The sequence below is a fragment of the Eretmochelys imbricata genome, chromosome 23 (genome assembly GCF_965152235.1).
Source record: "Eretmochelys imbricata isolate rEreImb1 chromosome 23, rEreImb1.hap1, whole genome shotgun sequence".
In the NCBI taxonomy this organism is placed as follows: Eukaryota; Metazoa; Chordata; order Testudines; family Cheloniidae; genus Eretmochelys; species Eretmochelys imbricata.
The window spans coordinates 13,240,443-13,257,012 of NC_135594.1; the positions used below are offsets into that span (position 1 = coordinate 13,240,443).

The following is a 16,570-nucleotide window of genomic DNA, read 5'->3' on the forward strand; positions in this document are numbered from 1 at the left end:
TAGTCATGTCACGTGACTGTTACGTGGCATACCTCCCCCAGTGCAACCTGAGACCATCGCTCCTTGTTCTGTCATCTGCCCCCACTGAGAACAGCCCAGCTCCATCCTCTTTGGAGCCCCCCTTCAGGGAGTTGCAGGCTGCTATCAAATCCCCCCTCACTCTTCTCTTCTGCAGCTGGAGGCCGGGGCTGGGTGGGTGCCCGAGTCTGGCTCTCACAGCCTGTCTCCTGTGCGCAGATCCCAGCTTACCCAGACCCTCCATCTCTCTGAGCCCCACCGCGGTCACCGCCCCAGGGGCAGACGTCACCATCCGGTGTCAGGGGCAGAGCCGGGACGTGAGGTTCTTCCTGCACAAGGCTGGAGACCTGAACCCGCCGCGACACATGGACCCTGCTGGGGACGGGGCCGAGTTCCACATCCCCACCGTGGGCCAGCAGCACGGAGGGAGCTACAGCTGCAGCTACCGGCCCCGATCAGATCCCTTCGTCTCCTCGCAGCCCAGCCACCCCGTGCAGCTGGTGGTAGCAGGTGAGGGGCCCGGCTCCACGTCCCCGCTCCCAGCCGGACCCTCAGACGGTCGGCACCCAGATGGGATGCTCAGAGCCAGGCTCTGCCCAGAGCCATAGGTCTCCCGTGGACAGGGATCGGGGACAGTGTCACTGGGGGTTCCCCAGGCAGGGGGGAGCAGCAGCAGCAGCTCCTGGAGGTTCACACTTGAGGGAGGGGGGATCCCTGCCCCCAGGGGTAGCTGCAGAGCAGGGGCCTTTCCAAGGGGATGCTCCCCTGGCTGCCCCCGCACTGGGGTTGCACATTGGAATCAGGGCCTAGGGGCTGCCTAGCCAGCTCCGTCCCCAGCCACAAACCCCCCTCCCCGGGACTGACAGTAACGATCGATGCTGAGTCACGGGCAGAGTTGGATTAAGGTTTCCTGGGGCCCTGGGCCAGAGCAAGGGGGAGTCTCTCCCCACCTTTTCACCTGCCCTCCCTCTCCTGTCCCGCCTCCTCGGCCTGCAGCCCCGCCCCACAATCCCACCCCTTTCTGCCCCTTCCCCGGTCCCGCCCCATTCCGTCCCCCCACTGCAGCCCCGCAACCCATTTACTACTTTCTGTTCCCCCCGAACTACGGCCCCAAGACCCGAGAACTCTGTCCCCCGACCCCAGCCCAGGGGTGCAGCGGGGAGTCAGAGTCCAGTGTGGGACCAGGGGAGAATCTCTTGAGTCACAGATTATGGGGCAGCTTCCCCCAGTGGTTGCCCAGGGGGAGGGATGGAGGCTGTTCTCAGGAGCAGTGACTCACCCCCCCCACCCGCCGATGGATTTGGGAGGGGAGCGAAGCCTCCTGCTCAGACACGAATGTGCCCCGCTAACAGGGCAGCCGGAGGCCCCCTCTGGGGGCAGCTGGGCCCATCAGTGGCCATGGGGGTGGTGCCCTGGAGGTCCCTGTGAGGCTGCCAGGGGCAGCCAGCATGGGAGGCGGGATACCAGGCTAGATGGGCCCGTTGGCCTGAGTCAGTGTGGCCATGAGGAAGGGGGTGAAATGCCTTAGAAATGACGGCCAGGCTGGATCAGACAGCTCCCCTAGTGCCGTGCTGGGGCAATGGGGCCAGCTCTGACCGATGGGGTGAACGCCCCCTACTGAGCCCCCAGCCCACGGCAGCCCAGTGCCCCCAGCACTACAAATCCCCCAAATCTTGCTTGATCTGACCCCACTTGATACCCTAGGGCCCCCTCAACATCCTCCCCATAGAATTTTCTCCTGGCTGTGCCCTGCGGTGTCCCAGCCCCTTGGGTGCTGCCTGGGGTGGGAGAGGCTGGGGGGGAACAGACCAGCCCCTCCCAGCACTCACGGCCTGCTGCTGTTTCCCAGGCGAACCGGGACCTCTGGCACCTCCATGTCTGACCAGCCACATCATCGCCGGGGCGAGCGCGGCAGCCGCCGGCCTCCTCCTCCTCCTGGTGGCCTTCCTCTGCTTCCAAAAAACCCGAGCCAGTAAGTGCCCCACCCAGCGAGGAAAGGGTTAAACCTGCCGCTAAGCAGGGCGGGATGGCATTACAGCTTGGATGGGGGACGGTGCCGTGAAAGCCAAGGAGTGGGGTGGGGGCTCAGCAGGGGGTTCTACTGCATGGGTTATCCCTGTACACACACACCTGTCCCACCCCAGAGGGACCGCATCTCAGTGCAGGCTGAGGGGTCCCCATATAACCAGTCCCCTTGCCCCACCCCAGAGGTGGCCGCATCTCAGCGCCGGGCGAGGGGTCCCTTTATTAAGAGCCACCGACTCCATGCCTGGTACATGGGGTGCCAGGGGAGCCGACCTATGGATCAGGTTTGTTATAGCGAGTCACTAAGGAGGGAGGATTAGGGACAGGAAAAGCCCCCTCGAGTTAATCTGCCCCGCCCCTGCTGCATGCTACAGTGTTGTGCTGCCCCCCACCCCTGCTGCCCTGTGCGGGGTGCGTGGCTGGGCTCTGGGACCGGGGGATCCCGATCTGCTCATTGGGGATTCTGGTTTGTGTCCCTCTGCAGGAAAAGGAGCTGCATCGAGACCCAGCAGGTAGGAACCCGGCTCCTCCCCCTCCCAATCGACCTGCCGGGGTCACAGGGCTCCTGGGTTCTCTCCTTCGTCTGGGAGGGAAGTGGGGGTCTAGTGGTTACAGCAGGGAGGTGTGGGTGTGTGTGCTGGGCTGTGACCAGGAGTCCTGGGTTCTAGGGAACTGGGTTCAGTGTGAGGCAGGGTGGAGGGCTCTCTGGGTGTGTTGGGGAATCTCTCCGCAGTGGGGGGATATGACATTTACAAGGGGATTTTCTCTTTTAGCACCAGCCCTATGGGGGCATTAAAGGCATCGGCTCAGCAAGACCCCGTCTGTGAGTAACACACCCAAGGGGGTACCAGGGTGGGGCAGGACCCCAGGGAGGGACGGGGCTTGTGGGGGCTCCACCCATATAGGGCAGAGTCTGATTTACAGCTGCTGCTGGGCGGGACTAAGGAGGGGGTCCCAGAGGTAGCTGGTGTCAGCTGAGAGTGTTGGACTGCCAGGAGCTCCCTGGGGCCACCCTCCCTTGCCACTCTAGTTCCCCCTCCACTCCTGGCTCCCAGCCCCCTGCTCTAACCACTAGTCTAGACCCCACTCTCCTCCTGAGCCCCCCACCTCCGCTGTAACCCCCTTGACATCTTTGTGACTCAGTTTTCCTCTCTGTAACTCGGGGCTAATGACCCTGGCCCATGGTGTGGGGCGGGGAGGGGGTGGCTATGCCAGTCTCTGATCCCCCCGGGATGGATGTGGGGGGGGTTGGAGCTGGGTGTGGGGTCCTGCTCTGGGCCAGCCGGGGGTGCAGCTCAGCGAGTGTCTCTGTTCCGCAGACACCTCTATCGACGAGGGAAAAGAGACACAGACCCTGGTAAGTGTCCCCTGTTCCCCCATGGGGCCTGACCCCCCAACCTTGCCCCACATGGGCCCCAGCAGCCCCCTCACAGCCCCCCCCCCCCACAAATACAACTTTCCTGGCACACTCAGTGGCTTGGGGTGGGGGTCAGGCTGGTAGGAGAGTGGTGGGCTTGTGTGTGTGTGTGTACCCTGTGCTGTGTGTGTGTTGGGTAGTTGGTAGATTCACACACACACACCCCAGTGACTCTCTCCCCTCCCTGCCCCAGGAGCCCGACCCCGGTGTCCAGGGACTCACCTACGCTGATCTGGACGTCCAGGTGCTGCAGGCCAAGCGGGGTGTCAAAGTCAGATTCAGGACTCACATAGTTTGTCAGACCACTCTGTTTATTAGCAAAGCGCTTTGCTAATGCACCCAGGTGTGACCTTGAGCCTCAGAGAGGGGCTAACTTATTCATACAGCTAAGCCAAAGCCAATTTAACATAAGGGACAAAAGGAAGCAGAAACTGACAAATATACATACATCTCTTATTTGCATACTAACGTTTACCAATCTCCTAGCTCAGTAGGAGCTCTAAGTTAATTAGTTTGAGGACCCATTGTCTCAGACTCCTTAATGTTTCTCTTCCTGACAACTATATTTCAACAAACCCTTCAAGTAGCATTTCTTTAATGAATTATAATTTCAATATAATTCATTCTACTTTCACAGGGGGAAAGCTGTCCCTGAGTCTGCCCAGCCCAGCCGCGATCAACATGCCCCGGGGGGCCCCGCAGTGAGAGCCCCCTGCAGCCATGGGGCACCTGGCCCCAGGGGGTGACAGACTCACCCCCCCCTGCAACGCCAGTCCCAGAGAACTCTGCTTCGAAGAAGCTTCAGGGGAGACGCTGCCCTCCCCCCACTGCTGCCCTGTCCCATCGAGCTGCTGGCCCCCTGCCCCGTCCAGACCCACATGTAGGGCCGGTGTGGGGGGCTTAGCACCGGGAGGGGGAGAGGATGTGCTGAGGCTGTCTATGTTATTTTGCATCCTGTTAATCTCCAGCTTTGTAATAAACACAGAACCACAAACCAGCCCCCCTGCGCCCCTGCTGTGAATGTGTGTAACACCTGGGTGAGATGGGGTGGGGTGCGTGGGCTGGTTATACAGGGACCCCTCGTCCAACGCAGGGACGCAGCACCATCTGGGGTGGGGTGCTGGTTATACAGGGACCCCTCGCCTGGCGCTGGGTTGCACCTCCTCTGGGGAAGGTCGTCCGTTGGGCAGGATGCCGGGGTTCACACCCTGACTCTGGGCGAAGCTGCAGAAGGGTCTGTGATGCTGTACAGAACTCCAGAATTTGCTAAGCAATAAAAAAGGCATAGTCAGCCAGTTATTTCAGATATTTTAAGTTGACGTAAGACAAATTTGAAAATAAAATTTTAGAATAAAATAAGGAAAACTATATTTTCAAATTATACAAATAGATGGTCTCAAATTACTTCGGCTACAAATAAGGTAACTTTGAATGGAAGTGTGACACAGCCATGTGCAATGTTGCACTCTAGGTGTGTACTACAAGGTCTGGATTCATCAACCCGTATCTTAGCACTCAGGTGGGCAGTCTTTTTATTATCTTGGGGAAATGAGAAGCCCAAGCCCACAGATAGATAGATGCAGAATAAGGAAAATAGAAAGTCCTTTTCCACCATGAATATTGATTGATAAAAATCTCCTTCCTTAGAAGTTTTTAAGGTCAGGCTTGACAAAGCCCTGGCTGGGATGATTTAGTTGGGGATTGGTCCTGCTTTGAGCAGGGGGTTGGACTAGATGACCTCCTGAGGTCCCTTTCAACCCTGCACCCTCTGCTGACCCTCCCACCCCACTCCCTGCCACACGGCACCCCCTGCTGAGCCCCCCGCCCCACTCCTTTCAGCCTAGCGCCCCCTGCTGAGCCCCCCGCTCCCCGCAGCCCAGGCCCCTTGGCCCTGCTTAGCTCCATCCCGCTCAAGCCCAGCCTGACCCACAGGCGAGGACTCCTCCCCGGACTCATAGCTCAAGCTGCAGAGGCCCTCGCTCCCCAGGTTCGATCCCTGGGATGGTCTTTCTCCCCCCACCCTGCCCGACTCCCAGCACGTACCAGTCTCCTCGCTGGGGAGCTCCTGGGGGCAGACCGGGAAAAGCATCGTCTGCACCCCCCAGCCCTCCACCCTGACAACCCCCGGCATGGCCGCCAGCTGCTCCTTCACCGAGGCCGTGCTGCCCAGGGGGAAGGGGTGGCTGTAGGCGGCACCGTAGGCCTGGCGGAAGCGGAAGAGGGAGATGCCCCCGGGGTGGCCCCGCGGGACCCGCGCCGCATTCTGCTCCAGCTCAGCCCGCTCGGCCATGGGAGGGTCCAGCTGGGGGCTGGCTGGGCGGGTGGGGCGGGGCAGCCGGCTGGGGGCCTGCGCGGGGCGATTCAGGGCTGCTCCCTGGTACGCTGCCAGACCCCGTGACTGGTTGGTGAAGATTAGCAGGGGCGGCTGCCGGGGGGCAGCCACAGGAAGGCGGGAGCTGGGGAAGTGGCTCAGCGAGACAGCTCGGGGCAGCCAGGTGCTGGCCTGGTGGCCGGGAGCAGATCCGGCCGGCGGATGGTCCGGGGGTGCAGCCAGGTGGTGGCAGGAGTTCCAAGGCCTGGGAGCTGGAGGGAGAGGAGAGAAGAGATGCCCGGTGAGATGCTGCCATCCCAGTTAGGATGCACGAGCCCCTCTAGGGTCGCCAGTCGCACTGAGCCGGACCCCTTTGCAATGGAGCTGTTGTAAGCCAGGGGAGATTTTGCACCGAGCCGAGGCTCCCTCTAGGGGCGCTTGGGCCCCATAGCACAGGCCTGGGTCTTTCAGCTTCATCACTTGAGACTTGCGCAAAGAATCGTGGGGCTGGGGGTGGGAGAGGGGTCCAAGTTCACTCCCAACTTGGGTGGGGACAGCGTTCAATTTCCCACCAGCCTCGATTCCCCAGGCACAGTGTCGCTCCCTGGGACCTGGCATCACCACTCCCCCTCCCTGCTGCGTCACAGATTTATATAGAGGCAACATGATATTTTATGTCTTATTATCTCTCCCTTTCTTAATGATGCCCAACCGTCTGCTGGCTTTTTTGACTGTCGCTGCACACTGAGTGGAAGTTTTCAGAAAACTCTCCACACTGACTCCCAGATCTCTCTCCTGCGTGGTAACAGCTAATTGAGGCCCCATCATGGTATATGTAGAGCTGGGATGATGCTTTCCAACATGCATCACTTTACATTGATCAACATTGAATTTCATCTGCCAGTTTGTTGCCCAGTCACCCACTTTTGGGAGATCCCTTTGTAGCTCTTGGCAGTCTGCCTGCGACTTAACTAACTGGAGTAGTTTTGTATCATCTGCAAATTTTGCCACCTCACCGTTTATGCATGAAGGTGTGTCACGGTCTCACAGGCCCCCGCATGCTCTCTCGGCTCTGAAGGATCCCCGGGAAGAACTCCCCTCCGTCAGACAGCCCTTCTCGGGGTCCACTCTCTGTTGGGGGCTAAGCCCTGGGTTCCACCGTCTCCTGGAACTGCACCTCTCAGAGCCTCTAGCCCGCCTGGCTCCCTTCGTGAGCCCCCTTGGGGGGTCCCCTTGCTCTGGCTACCTGGGGCCACCCCCACCAGATGGAGCGACGCCCCCCGATCTCCAGCCTGCAGGGACTCTCAGCCAGCGTAAAACAGGAGGGTTTATTGTACGGCTGAACCCAGCCTAGGCAGTACTCAGGGGCCTCGGGCCTGGCCAGTCTCAACACTGTCCAGCTGGGTCTGTCTCAGTCCAGGTGGGTCCAGACCCCTCTTTGTCCCCAGTCCAGAAGCAACTTCCTTCCCGCTGATCCCCGTATATCACCTTCCCCACAGCCCCTCCTCCGCCCTGCATCTTCCTTCCGCACAAACAGATCACCGGGGCCCTCTCTCTTCCGTCCTTTGTCCTCCCACTGGCCAGAACTGCCCGGCTCCCAACACAGGCTGGGCCTCTGGGTCACCAGTTGCTGAGATCTATCATGTTCAGGCCGTTGTCTGCGGTCCAGGCTGCTAGGTGAGATCACACCTGGCTCTCTGCGCCGGCAGACCCTCACTCCCACCACCTCGTGACACACACGGCAGCACAGAGGGGAAACTGAGGCACGCACAGTACTCATGCACAACACTAAGAAAATCCCCCGCTTCATCACAAGGTGTCAGCCTTCTTTCCCTTAGCTGCACTTCCACACCCCATGATTATTGGTCTGCCCCGTTTTTCATAGGTTGTTTGTAGTTCCTTTTCGTCTCACGTGCAGCTACGCATGGCAGGTACCCTGCGGTCAGGACAGACATTTAAAGATGTTACAATCAGGCGGCAGGTGGTTTTGGACAATATTTTGTGTCTATTGCAATCCATTTTCCCATAACCTCACCTGTTGGCACATCTTATGCAGTAACCTTTGGTCTTAGCGGTTATTGCTGGGTCACGCAATCATCTTAAGCCTCTGGCCTAGTCTGGCGAAGCTAAAATCGTACAGGTCTCAGCCTGTAGGCCTTGCTATTAACCGTGCTTTACTAATACCTAATACACACTCCTCACGCCTACTTATCTATCCTATACTGCGCTAATCCTGCAACTCCAGTCGAAGGAGCATCCGTTGATTGTATAGGAAATGCACATCCATTGGCCGTACCATCACATAATACACTGAGAAACGGAGGATAAAATGAAGGCTCCACACATAATCGCGGTGTAGTGAGCAGAGCGTCCTCCCTCTGGACTTGAGAGCGAGGGACCACTATGTTCCCCCCTGGTGGGTGGAGCCAAATGTGTCCCACCCCCTTCCCGGAAGTACCAGGGCGGAGCAGGAAGTATAAAGGGAGGGCCCTGCAGGGGAAGGAGGCAGATGTCTCCAGCCTGCTGCTGAATGCAGAGATGACTCTGTGCTGTGGAGTGCCCTGCCTCTGGGGGAAACCAGTCCTGGAGACGTGGTGCCAGGACTGTCGTCCGCAAAGGACCCCTGGACTGCGGAACCTCCCCCCCACCCAGGCTGTGGTAGGAAGTAGCCCAAGGACACCAGACTTTCATCCGGTTTTGTCGCCGGAGCACAGGCTGGTGTGTTTGGGTAGGATCCCCACTGACCCAGTTGTGGCACTTCATATTCTCCATAGGGATATGCTTTTGATATGAATATGGCATCACTAAGTTGTATTTTACGCAAGATGGGTCATGTAAGATATCATTGGAAAGGTTATGATTTACTGAACGTGATTATCCTGTTTGTATGCATGGATCATTTCTGTATCAGTCAATATTCCTAACTTTAATGTATATGAATTACAAAAATGTTTGCACCTGAGGAACGCCCACACACAAAACGCCATTAGTCTGGCTGGTTGGTCAATGAACCATTAGGGGGAACAATAGGATTTTGAAGATGCTAATTTCCCACCTTCCTCAGATGTTTCCTGGGATGCTCCAAACCATCTTTGACTCATGGCTGCTTTGACACAGCAGGGTCGAGTGATAATATCACCTGGTACTGGACTCCATCTTGAACTGATAGTAGTTTTCCACTTGTAGGAGGTGGGGATCAAACTGGGAAACAAAGGATTCCCCCCTTATGTAAATCCTATTTAAGGCTGGGGAGTGAGATAATCAGGGTTGGTTCTTCACTGAATCCCTGCCCAAGCTGACTGCTGAAAACACCTAAAACTGATCTGGGGAAGAAAGGACTGAACCCAGGCTAGAAGTTGTCTGGCCTGTGAAAGGAATACCTGGAGCTTCAAGTTGCAAGCAAGAGGAGTTTGTCTTCAAGAAACTCTGCAACCTGCTGAAAACAATATTTAGGGTGAGAAATTACTGCTTGTAGCCAGTTTCTATCGTGTATTAAACTATAGTTTGCATGTTTGTTTTATTTGCTCAGTAATCTGCCTTTGATCTGTTTGCTATCCCTTATAATCACTTAGAATCTATCCTTTGTAGTTAATAAACTTGTTTTGTTTTCTCAAAACCCAGTTTGTGGAACTCATTACTGGTGGGTGGGGGGACAAAACTGTGCATATCTTCCTCCACATTGAGGGATGAGGCAAATTTCAATTAGCTTACGCAGTACAGTTCTCTGTGCAGTGCAAGACAATACAGTTTTGGGTTTGCACCCTGAGAGGGTGTGCACCTGAGTGCAGGTCAATTCCTTAGCTGAAAGCTTTCCCATGCAGGGCTGGTTTCAGTGTCTGTCTTTCTGCAGCTGGGTGTGTCCCTACCTGTGTGTGTATGTGCTGGAGAAGGCTTGAGGGCCTAGCTCAGCAGGACAGGGTGCGGGAGCACAGGCTGGTGGAACGGGTGGGCTCTGTGGTACCCCAATACATCAGGTGGCATCCCCGGAGTGGGAGGCAACCTGTCACACCAGTGTTGGAACCATTCACCGTTATTTACTCCTTAGGGAATTCTGTGCATCTGCGAATGCGCAGAATTAATCTGTCCCGCATAATCTTGATTTTTCCCGCAAAAAATATATTCTGGCCGAGAAGTGCTGCAGTTCCGCCTTTTGCCCCCCGCCCCCCCCCCCCCAGAGGCTGCTGTGGGGCCAGAGCCGCTGGCTGCGGCCGGGCGCTGCCAGCCCCTGGGGGAGTGGCTCTCGCTGGGCAGAGAAGGGGAGTCTGCCTGAGGCCGCTGGCGCGGAGGGAGACTTTGAACAGGGGAACACGCGCGCCGTGACGTGGCCGCAGGGCCAAGTCACAAAGAGGCAGCAGAAGCTACTGGAGCAAGAGAGAGAGAGAGAGAGAGGCGGAGGGACGGCAGGCAGCCGTGAGAAGGGGCGTTGAGCCGTTCCCCAGAACGGCCAGCAGGAGGCGCCAGCCGCGTGGCACGTGGAGCACCCCGTCACCGAACTGTTCGACAGAGGTGCTGCACGTAGGGAAGAAAAACCAAGCGCAGCAGGGCAGGGTGGGGGCGAACGGGCCTGGCAGCAGCTCGGGGGGCTCGACCCCCAACCTGGTTCTGGTGACTTCAGGAAGGGGTCAGGGTGTCCCCGCTCCCAGGTGCTCTCTCTGCGCTGGATGCTTCCCTGACCCACTGATCATTACATTGCTTCCCCCTGCAGAGCCCAGCTACCCCAAACCCAGCATCTCGCTGAGCCCCAGCGGAGGGGTCTCCCTGGGGGGAGCCGTGGCCGTCTGGTGTCGGGGGCAGCACCGGGGCGTGCGGTTCGTGCTGAATAAAGAGGGACGCCGTTTCCAAACTGTGGCTTCGAAGGGGTTGGAGGCTGTGTTTCCCATCAGCAACGTGCGCTGGGAGGACCGGGGGAGCTACAGCTGCTCCTATCAGAACAGATTGGAGCCGTTCGCCGTGTCGTCCCCCAGCGACCCTGTGGATCTGGCGGTGAGAGGTGAGGGGCCTGGCTCGTCGTCCCCATTCCCAGCCCCGCCCCCAGCCCGACCCTCACGGGGCCTCGGTGCTAATGGGACGCTTAGAGCCAGGCTCTGCCCTGAGCCCTGACCCCGCAGTGGGGATGCCCAGCCGGGGAGCAGGGACGGAGTCACTGGGGGGTTCCCCAGCAGGGGGGAGCAGCAGCCCCTGGGGACTTGGGGCAGGGAGGTGACTTTAACGTTGCCCCTTGTGCGTAGGAATCGTGAGTCGCTATTTGATCCTGTGATCGACTCCCCTCTGTTCTCCTGGCGCGGCCACAGACTCTGTGTCCTTCTTGTCGGGGGGCTTCAATCTTGGGGGATCTCAGACTGACCACCCACAAACTGAGATGCCCACAGTTAGTGGAGCCCTCTGTAAACACTGGCCTCAGTAGCGCTGGATCCCTTGTGTTTTTGGGAGCATGTAGGGCCCCTGCCATGGTCAGGACCCCGTTGTGCTGCATAAACACAGAGTGAAGAAACTGTCCCAGCCCCGGGAGGTCACGAAGTAAATGAATCTGTCTGTGCCACAGTTGCCCCCTGTAAAAGGGGTATAAAGGTGCATCGCTGCCTCCCAGGGGGCTGACTTCCTTCCTGTGTGGGGCTCAGGCCCTATAGTGCCAGGCTCCAGAGAGCAGCCTCTGAGTCGCCCTGTGCTCAGGGGGAGCGGGGGATGCAGTGAATGAGGCAGGGGCCACACACGGCGTATGAGGACCCCAAGAACTAGGCAGCCGCGGCTCCATGTGTGTGGGACTGGGAGCCCAGGTCACAGGGCCAGGTTTCTGGGTCAGGGGGACTCTGGAATCTGGGAGAGAATCTCTGCCAGGGGGCCCCTGGATCTGCCCATGCCAGGGCCAGACGGGGAATCATCGAAGATTAGGGTTGGAAGAGACCTCAGGAGGTCATCTTGTCCAACCCCCTGTATGCATATGTAGCATACAACACATTCTAGTTATGTCATATATACATTGACAAGTATATTTTCATAAAGCCTTATGGGGGCACCCTCACAATAGAGTTTTCTAATATCTAAACGACACCTCCCCCACTGCAACCTAAGACCATCGCTCCTTGTTCTGTCATCTGCCCCCACCCAGGGGCAAATGTCACCATCTGGTGTCAGGGGCAGAGCCGGGATGTGAGGTTCTTCCTGCACAAGGCTGGAGACCTGAACCCGCCGCGACACATGGACCCTGCTGGTGACGGGGCCGAGTTCCACATCCCCACCGTGGGCCGGCAGCACGGAGGGAACTACAGCTGCAGCTACCGGCCCCGATCAGAGCCCTTCGTCTCCTCGCAGCCCAGCGACCCCGTGCAGCTGGTGGTAGCAGGTGAGGGGCCCGGCTCCACGTCCCCGCTCCCAGCCGGACCCTCAGACAGTCGGCACCCAGATGGGATACTCAGAGCCAGGCTCTGCCCAGAGCCCTGGGACTCGCCTGGACAGGGAGCGGGGACAGTGTCACTGGGGGGTTCCCCAGGCAGGGGGGAGCAGCAGCTCCTGGAGTTTCCGGGCTGAGGGAGGGGGGATCCCTGCCCCCAGGGGGAGCTGCAGAGCAGGGGCCTTTCCCAGGGGATGCTCCCCCGGCTGCCCCAGCACTGGGGTTGCACAGAGGAGTCAGGGCCCAGGGGCTGCCCAGCCAGCTCCGTCCCCAGCCACAAACCCCCCTCCCCGGGACTCACAGTAACGATCGATGCTGAGTCACGGGCAGAGTTGGATTAAGGTTTCCTGGGGCCCTGGGCCAGAGCAAGGGGGAGTCTCTCCCCACCTTTTCACCTGCCCTCCCTCTCCTGTCCCGCCTCCTTAGCCTGTGGCCCCGCCCACAGCTCCACCCCTTTCTGCCCCTTCCCTGGTCCCGCCCCATTCCGTCCCCCCACTGCAGCCCCGCAACCCATTTGCTTCTTTCTGCTCCCGCCCACTGTGAGCCCAAGACCGGAGAAGCTCTGTCCCCCCACCCAGCCCCACACCCAGCTGGATCCTCCGGGGCTTTGCACTGATGGGATGCTCAGAACCAGGGTCTGCTCTGAGCCCTGGGCCCAGCAGAGGGGACACCCGGCCTGGCAGCCGGGACGGAGTCACTTGGGGGCTCCCCAGCCGGGGGTGAGCAGGAGCCATTGGAAGATCAGGGCAGAGGGCGGGGGCATCCCTTCCCCCAAGGGGAGCTGCAGAGAAGGGGGCTTTTCCCAGGGGGATGTTCCCCTGCGTTGCTCCTGTTCTTGGGAGCCATAGAGGAGTTTGGGTCTGGGGTGGTGGGTAATTACTGTGGAAACAGGTCGTGGTGCCCAGGAGTGGGTGGGGCTGAGACATCACGGGGAGGGACAGCCCCGGATCCAGAGCTCCCCCGATGCCTCCTGCTCTGCAGGTCACTGCCTGGAGTTTGCTGGGGGATGCCAGGGGAGGGACAGGCTTTGGGGGGCTGGGCTGTGAAATTGGGCCCAGCTGGTGCCAGAGTCCTGGGGAAATAACCCCCCATTATCGGGCCACATGACATCCTCCTGGCAATAGGAGTGAGGATTACCCAGAATTCCCTTGGTTCTTGCTTCCCCTCCCCCCACTGGGGGTCTATGGTACCCCCTGACACTCCCCCAGTAGATTTTCTGCCGCCTCTGGCTGCGCCCTGGTCCCCAGGGCCCCGGGCACCACCCGAGTGTGGAGGGCAGCGTGTGATGTTCCAGCCTCCCCCCGTGTGCACTGACTGGCTGTGTGTGTCAGCAGCCGAGATACCCCGGGGATGGGCTCACCGCACAGCAGACAGGCCGGGGCAGAGTCACGTGTGGGGGTGGACAGAGGGGTCCTATGGGGACAGGGAGCTGGGGTGGTTCCCTGTTGTGGGGGGCTAAGACCCTGAGGTTCTGATTTTTCCTATCCCCTGGCCTGGTCCTGGGGTGCCGGGTGTCTCGGGGGCAGTTCGTCCACCTGGGAGCCCCCTTCACCGGGGAAACTGAGGCTCAGGGCCCCTGGGGCAGCAGCACATGGCCTCCCCTTGGGGGTCCAGCCCCAGGGAGGCTCCAAAGCCGTGGCGCCTGGGAAACGCCCAGAGGGGGGCTGGGCCGGTCCTGCTGGACGGGGTGTTGGGGGCTCTAATCCCGGAGCAGCCAATGTCCCCATCCGAGCTGCCAAGTGACTCTTCCCTTCCCCCCTCATCAGCCCCTGCAGGGCGCCCTGATTTCATCAGCGCCAACATCGCCCGCCTGGCGCTGGGCGCCGTGGTCCTGCTCATCCTGGGGCTGATCCTGGCCGAAGCCTATTACAGCCGCCCGAGGGAGGTGCCCTTGGTGAGGTGATCCCCCCTTCTGAGCCCCTTGCTCCCCCCAGGGCCTGGGCCCAGGGTGACACGGGTCCCTCTAACCCGCCGTCTCTCTGTGCCCCCAGGAGTCTAGATCTGGCCATGCTGGAAAGAGAATCTCCCCGGGGGACAAGCTGCTTCCCCTCGGGGGACTGAGATGCCAGCAAATCCCCCCTGCCTCCAAATACCCCTGCCTCAGAGAATCCCCCCCAAACAGCTCCCGACCTGACAGCAGCTCCCCAGGATTGACCCCCCGATGCCATGTGTGACAATTTACTGTAGATGATTTATTTACCTGCAAGACTTCTTGTGGACATGGAGACCAGCCTGTGGGTAATGAAGAAGGAGGTCTCACAGGGACATGTGACCATGTCACCTGAGACTGGAATCTATCTTAAGCCTGGTGCTTTTCCATTTAGAAGGAGGGGTGGGAACCCAGAGAGAGACAAGGGAGTCCCGCCTTTGGCCAAAGCTATAAAAGGGGGTGGAACAGAACAAAGGGGGCTGCCAGACATGAGGAATCGCCTAGTTACCACCTGAGCTAAAACTAACAAGGGCTGTACCAGGGGAAAGGATTGGGCCCAGACTAGGAAGGAGTCTACTTTTAATACCTAATAATATCACTTTTGTTTATTAATTAAGCCAGACTAAGTGATTAATACCTGGGGGAGCAAAGAGATGTGCATTCTCTCTATCAGTGTTATAGATGGCGGATAATTTATGAGTTTACCCTGTTTAAGCTTTTTACAGAGTAAAATGGGTTTATTTGAGGTTTGGATCCTATTGGATGCTGGGTGTCTGGGTGCTGGAGATAGGTGACCTGCTGAGTGGGGTTTGGTTAAAGCCTCCAGCTTTGGGGGTGTGGACCAGACCTGGGTCTGTGTTTGGAGCCGACTAGTGTGTCTGTCTCAACAAGGCAGGGTTCTGGAGTCTCAAGGTGGCAGTGGAAAGTGGCTCAGAGGTAATCTCAGCACGTCAGGTGGCAGTCCGAAGGGTGTCTCTCTGACTGAACCCGTCACACCATGAGCACGAGCCCCTGCAGTACCAGCTAGAGGAGTTGCCCCTGGGCTGGGCACATTGGCCTCCCTACGGAGCAGCCCCTGGAGGGTGATGGGGTCCCACTCACTGGCCCAGCCAGGCTGGTTCTGCCCAGGGCTGCCAGTGGGGAGCAGGGACGAAGCAGGACTCAGCACGGGGAAGGCACCACCTGCATCTGTGGGGAGCCCAGAGCACTGGGGGGGCCAGGCACTCGATAACTAGCCCCTTTGCGGCTGTATTCCCAGCACCACCCGCTCTGCCCACTCCCTTTCCTTGGGGCTGGGCACCCGTCATTTCACAGCCACGGTCACTCCACCCGCCTGCCGCTTTGCAGCCAGCTCCTGCCTGGGGGTCCCCATCGAGTCTAAACTGGCCACCCCCAGTTTTGGCCTCCTTCTCAGACACCCGCTGTCGTCCCCCGTCCATCCAGGACCTCACTGGGCGGGCGCGTTTGGCCCCAGCGCTTTCCCAACTGGTGGCTGGGTAGTTAAATCCCACAGCACCGCCAGGGCTCATCGCCCAGCCCCAAGCTGGGCCTCTTCCCCCATCCCAGAAAATCCCATTCCCCCCAGCATCCCTAGACAGAGCCCCCATCCCCCTGTGTGTGGGGAGGCTGCGTCTGGCCCTGGCGCTGGAATAACGGCACTTACTATAACCCAGTGTCTGTCCCCCTCCTCTTTCTATAGCAGGGTCCCCCAGATCCTTTTCTGTCCTTCCTTTCTCCCTAGATCTCCCCCTCCCTGTATATCTATTGTACAACCTCCCACCAGAGCTTCCTGCTCTCCTGCCCCCCAAATCTCCCCACCGCAGGGGGCAGCTGTGATACCTGAGCCTCCAAATGTCCCCAAATGTCGCAGCCAATGAAGATGAGTGAGAAGTTCTGGCAGCGTCACGAGAACCTGGACAAATGAACGTTGGGGGGAACGTTGGCGAGACAGAAAGACGGGATTTGTCCAACCCAAGCGGCTGCCGGACAGACCCCACAGGCCGGGCTGGGACCCACCTGGGCCACAGGAGAAGGGTGGGAGCAAAAATGCATGACCCAAGATTGGGGTTTTGGAAACAAGTCCTCATTGGTAGATAAAATATTGCGGGGACAGGCTGTGCCGCCCACCACCCTTTGGGGGCCTTAAAGAAAGAGACTCGCTTCACCCTCCTGGCTGCCAGCCCCCATCTCCTGGTCCCCCCGGGCCGTGTGGGCCCTGATCTGCGGAGACGTCCTGAGCAGAGCGGCCGGAGAGAGGGACCCTGACGCCATCACCTCTCCCCTGGCTGAACCCCCAACCCGGGAGGAAACGGGGTCGGTGTGACTTTCAACTCCATATCTTTATAAAAATATTTGTATATGTGTGGATATGATGTAACTGGAATATGCTTTATGCAAAAGTTTTCTTGTCAGGTATCATTACAAAGCTTATAATGATAATATAATCTACTGAGTGTGGTCATCCTATTTGTAGGAATGTAT

The 16,570-nt window shown here is 58.9% G+C and overlaps 1 protein-coding gene across 1 annotated transcript in view; it reads left to right on the plus strand.

Annotated features, from left to right (window-relative positions):
• The window catches only part of LOC144279333 (alpha-1B-glycoprotein-like), a 118,968-nt gene that overhangs the window by 41,515 nt on the left and 60,883 nt on the right, over window positions 1-16,570 (plus strand). The window contains 3 exon segments of the mRNA XM_077840805.1: window positions 238-528; window positions 10,477-10,761; window positions 11,878-12,111. Of these exon segments, the coding sequence (XP_077696931.1) occupies window positions 238-528; window positions 10,477-10,761; window positions 11,878-12,111 (810 nt within the window).